Here is a 4,525-nt window from a genome sequence, read left to right on the forward strand (position 1 = left end):
GGGGGGGGGGGAGGAGAGAGAAGATGAAAGGGAGTGAGAAAGCCCATTATTGTCAGGCAGTACAGTGGAGATTAAGAGGGTGGACTCTGAATCAAACCACCTAGCTTTGTATGCTGCCCTTGCCATTTATGACTTTGAGAAATTACCTGAGCTCTCTGCTTCCTCACATTCTAACATGGGGAGAGTATCTGTCTGCCTCCTAGAATGTGTAAGGATTAAATGACTAAATACACCTCAAAAACTTAGACCAGCACCTGGCGCACAGGGACTTCTCCTTACACGTTTTGGCCCCACACCACAGGGCTATGTGGCTACTGTATAAAAACAGACAAATATTGAACTGCTGATTAAAGTGTGAGGTGGGCTGGGCAAGGCAGAGCCTCATCCACTTGTCCACCACCTCACTCCCCCACCACTATCTTGTCCTAGGCCCCACCCGCACAGCCCTAAATTCCTGGGGCTTCAAGGACTCCCTCTCAGCCACATAAGGTCAGCCTCAGAGTGGACTGTTGGAAGCCTATCTCCTGGGCACTGTGGGAAAACCCGGGGTGAAGGCAGCCGACCCGGTTAAGAGTTCTAGCATACAGAGCTCTCTCAACCTTATTAAACATAAATTACAGCTAGAACCACACAAGGCTTTTGCTTCTCATACTTCATCAAGAAAAGTTAAAATATTCTTTTGCTTGCTGATGTGTACATAACTGCTTTTTTAAAAGAAAATAATATAGGGGGAAAAGGCCACAAAAAAGCAGGAACAGCCTTGAGGGAAATACTAAACTCAGAAGGGTACAATGAAACAGAAATGCCTTTGAAGGAACTCCTGAGAAGTTTCCGGATGCCTTCACCACCTGCCTCACTGTGACTCTTCTCTGCCCCCACCAAACCATACTTGTGGCCTGGTTTCAAGCAGAGATTTAGTCAACACTAGCCTTAACCTTCTAGAGATTTATCTGAGGACAAGGAAGTCCAAGCATCGATACAAGCCCCACCCAGGAATAGGCCTCTGAGATCTCAGGGCCTGTGGCTGGGCAGGGTCATTGGGAAGTGAGGTCAGGGTCTGTGAACCAACAGCCCAGCCAGCTGTGCCAGAATCAGGTTACAGCGAGGGATGTTTGGGCCACCCCACATGCAAAACACCTGTTCTGAGCTACTCCCAACATTCCTGACTAGATGTAACCTCCTGGTGATTCTGGGTTACATCTACAGGCTATAGAATCACAAGGGCAAAAAAGCCTCATGTATCTAAAGATGGGGTGGCCTATAAACCCAAACGAGAGGTCTCTCCAGCCCAAAGAAAGCACCCAAAGATCAAAAGAGCCAGGAAGACTTGGGCAGGAGAGGCCCTCTCCGGACAAGGTGGGCTGTGGGACAGCACAGCCATACAGAGACAGAATGAGAAAACAGACAGGAGCTCTACTGAAGATTGCAGACAATACTTGTTCATTGAGAACAGGTAGAGGAGCAAGAAAATTGGCAACCGGTCAATTGTCCCCAGTGGCCCTGGAAAAATCAGGTCACTTCTATTCCAAAAAGGACAGAGGTGGTGGCACTGTTCTTCAGGGCAGCACACGCTCTCTCTGCCTCACCTCACTCGGCGAGAGCTAAGTTTGTGGACCGTAGCCGCTCTGTCTCCCGGCAGATGTTCTGTTCCACAGTGTCACACTCTGCTAGGAATGCCTGAAACACAAATGTTGGGCAGTGAGGGACCATCCTGGGCTAGCCAATCCCCGCCCGTGCAAGGCTCTTTGCTCAGCCATTGTGGAGAACCTGTGGGTGACTGACTCAAAACAGGCTGTGTAGGGATGGAGCTGGGCTGGCTCTAAGGTAAGTGGAGGGTGAGGGCAGAGGCGGCACAGAACCAGGGTTTCTGACAACAACCCCCAGAAGGTGGTGAGGACAGAAAGGCTTGCCACTGTGAATGTGCAATTTCAGGGAGTGGTATTCACATGAATAGTGTCTCCTGGAATTGTGTGATTTTCCTCCCCACTTAGTTTAAATCCAAATATTATTACAGGGATATGAAAGGAGCTCTTCTCTTATGTTATGGGCTCATGAAATAACAACCAAAAAAAAAAAAAAGTCCACAACACACATCACACTTCTACCCTACCCTACTTTGAACAGATAAACACACACACAGTAGCACATTAAATCTTGTAATATTTGACCATACAACTCACCTGAACCCTTTTCACCAAACCCTTCCTTTTCAGTCTACTGTCTTTGAAATTTTCTGGCAGAATCTGTGGAAGAATACATTGATACATAAATGATCTCAGTAAAAATGGCATAATAACATGATAGAATACCCCCAGTACACCAAATGCATCTTAAGTCACCAGCATGAATGAGACATGAATTTTCAGGAATGATTCCCTTGGTCTGTATCTTACATGGCCCTTTCCATGGCTCTCACCTTTATAAAAGCTCCCTTTGTCTCAGTGTCTGGGCCATAGACACTGATCTGTAATACAGACTTTGTCCTTTCTCTATTTCCTATGTATATCCTGGCCACACCATGAGCTCACTATGCTTCTTCTTTACAAACCCCTAACTCCCCTAGAATCCCAAGCAGAGAAATTCACCCTCAAAACTGAGGCACCAGGAGCACCTGGGGGGCTTAGTCTGTTAAGCATCTGACTTCAGCTCAGGTCATGATCTTGCAGTTCATGAGTTCACATTGGGCTTTGTGCTGACAGCCCAGAGCCTGGAGCCTGCTTCGGATTCTGTGACTTCCTCTCTCTCTGCCCCAACCCCTCTTACTCTCTGTCTCTGTCTCTCAAAAAAAAAAAAAAAAAAAAAGAGGCATCAGGCTAGAAATACCATTACCATTACTTTGCAGAAGGGAACATGGACTTGATGAGGCCCAACGGTCTCATAACTGTTGGACACTAACTGAATTCTGACCAGCTAATGACGCCAGTCACATGAGTACCAGGAAAGCGGAGCCCTGTGTTTCTCTGACCATAAAATCAGAATCCATTTGGGTCCCAACTTTGCACGGACTGGATGCTATTAGTGTACATAAATAAAATTGACAGAAGCCTTATGTTAGTGTGATGTGAGTGCCTAAAAACCAGGAACTGTCTTATCTTTTTTGTATCCATCAAGGACTGGCAGTGCTGGCACACAGTGGGTGCTCAATATCCTCGCACAATAAGAGTGTATTACTGAAAGACTGAAACTGACTGAAACGTATTCAAAGGAAACTAGTTCTTCTCAGCTGAATACTTACCAGTGTGTCAATCTCTTCCAATATCTTCATAAATTGCTCAATTGTGGCTTTTACTCTCCTATCGAGTTTGCAGAGAGCTTCAGCTTGCAAATCCTTGGCCAGAAAACCCTGTGCAGGAATAATGCATTATTGTCCTTGAGGCTGACAGAAAACTCCATGCCAAGGCACTGATAAAGCAGCCACACCCTGAGCCTACAGCCCCCCAGTACGCTGGGCCACACCTTAGACCCGCAACTTCATCTCTTGGATAAAAACAAAAAAGCTGGCCCAGGGTCACTCCATGCACTGTAACAGGCTGCAGTCCACTCTATCTCACATGGCTGCAAATGCCTCCTGAGTGAAGCCTCCAGTCACCAGTGTATACCCACACATAGGAGGCAGACATTAGGAACACAAGGTTTAAAGTCTAATGGGCCCAGGCTTGAATTCTGACTACCCTTTACTTGCTCGTGATCTTGAGCAAGTTACTTAACCTATCTGAGCCTTAATGTCCTCATTTTTAATATAGGGATCATGATACCTCACCCCTGTGGGTTACTATGAGGATAAAGAGGAATATATGTAAACTCTTAAAATAATTCCTGACACAGACCTGTGTAAACAAATGGCAGCATTTACATTATTCTTGCTAAACTGTCTTGCTGTTTATTCACATTGCTTGGCCCAGTGACCAGTTAGCTGGTGACAACAGGTGGACAGCTGGGATCTCGAAGGATGTTTATCAAAGATGCAGATTTGACCACATGTAGTAAAGGCTCTAAACATTAACCAGCAATTTCAAGTGAGAGAATTTATGCTACCAAAAAAAGTTAGAAGTGGTCAAAAAAGATATATGTCCAAGGATGTTCAGAGAAGCATTAATGCATAATGATAAAGTAGCATTAGGTTGATGAACAATAAAGAATTGGTTGAGTAAACCATAATACATATGCAAGTTTCCAAATACATGATCATTTTTTTTAAGATTTTATTTTTGTTTTAAGTGATCTCTACACCCAAGATGGGGCTCAAACCCACAACCCAGAGATCAAGAGTCACATGCTCTACCGACTGAGCCTGCCAGGCACCCCAGTATGTATGATCATTTTTAATGACATATGAAAACGTTCAATTTTTTTAAATCTAATAGAACAATTTGCAAAGTGTACACAACACTATATCAATTTTTTTAAGATGCAAAAATATATTCCAGTCTTTAGTATTGGCTGTCTTTTTTTTTAAGTTTATTTATTTGGGGGGAGGGAGAGAGAGAGAGAGAGAGAGAGAGAGAGAGAGAGAGAGAGAGAGAGA

General features: G+C 44.8%; 1 protein-coding gene across 2 annotated transcripts in view; it reads right to left on the reverse strand.

The window, feature by feature from the left end:
• BAG1 (BAG cochaperone 1) overlaps positions 1-4,525 on the reverse strand; it is a 13,582-nt gene that overhangs the window by 998 nt on the left and 8,059 nt on the right. Inside the window, exons 5-7 of one of the 2 annotated variants that reach the window (XM_077761867.1) lie at positions 3,236-3,343; positions 2,181-2,243; positions 1,587-1,677 (exon numbers count right to left, since the gene is read on the reverse strand). In XM_077761867.1, coding sequence (XP_077617993.1) covers positions 1,588-1,677; positions 2,181-2,243; positions 3,236-3,343 — 261 coding nt within the window. In that variant the 3' untranslated portion in view covers position 1,587. Of the gene's footprint in view, positions 1-1,417; positions 1,678-2,180; positions 2,244-3,235; positions 3,344-4,525 lie in introns of those variants that run through there. The other variant, XM_077761868.1, reaches the window with a different exon arrangement.

This window comes from Crocuta crocuta, unplaced genomic scaffold (genome assembly GCF_008692635.1).
Source record: "Crocuta crocuta isolate KB4526 unplaced genomic scaffold, BGI_CrCroc_1.0 scaffold204, whole genome shotgun sequence".
Classification (NCBI taxonomy): Eukaryota; Metazoa; Chordata; class Mammalia; order Carnivora; family Hyaenidae; genus Crocuta; species Crocuta crocuta.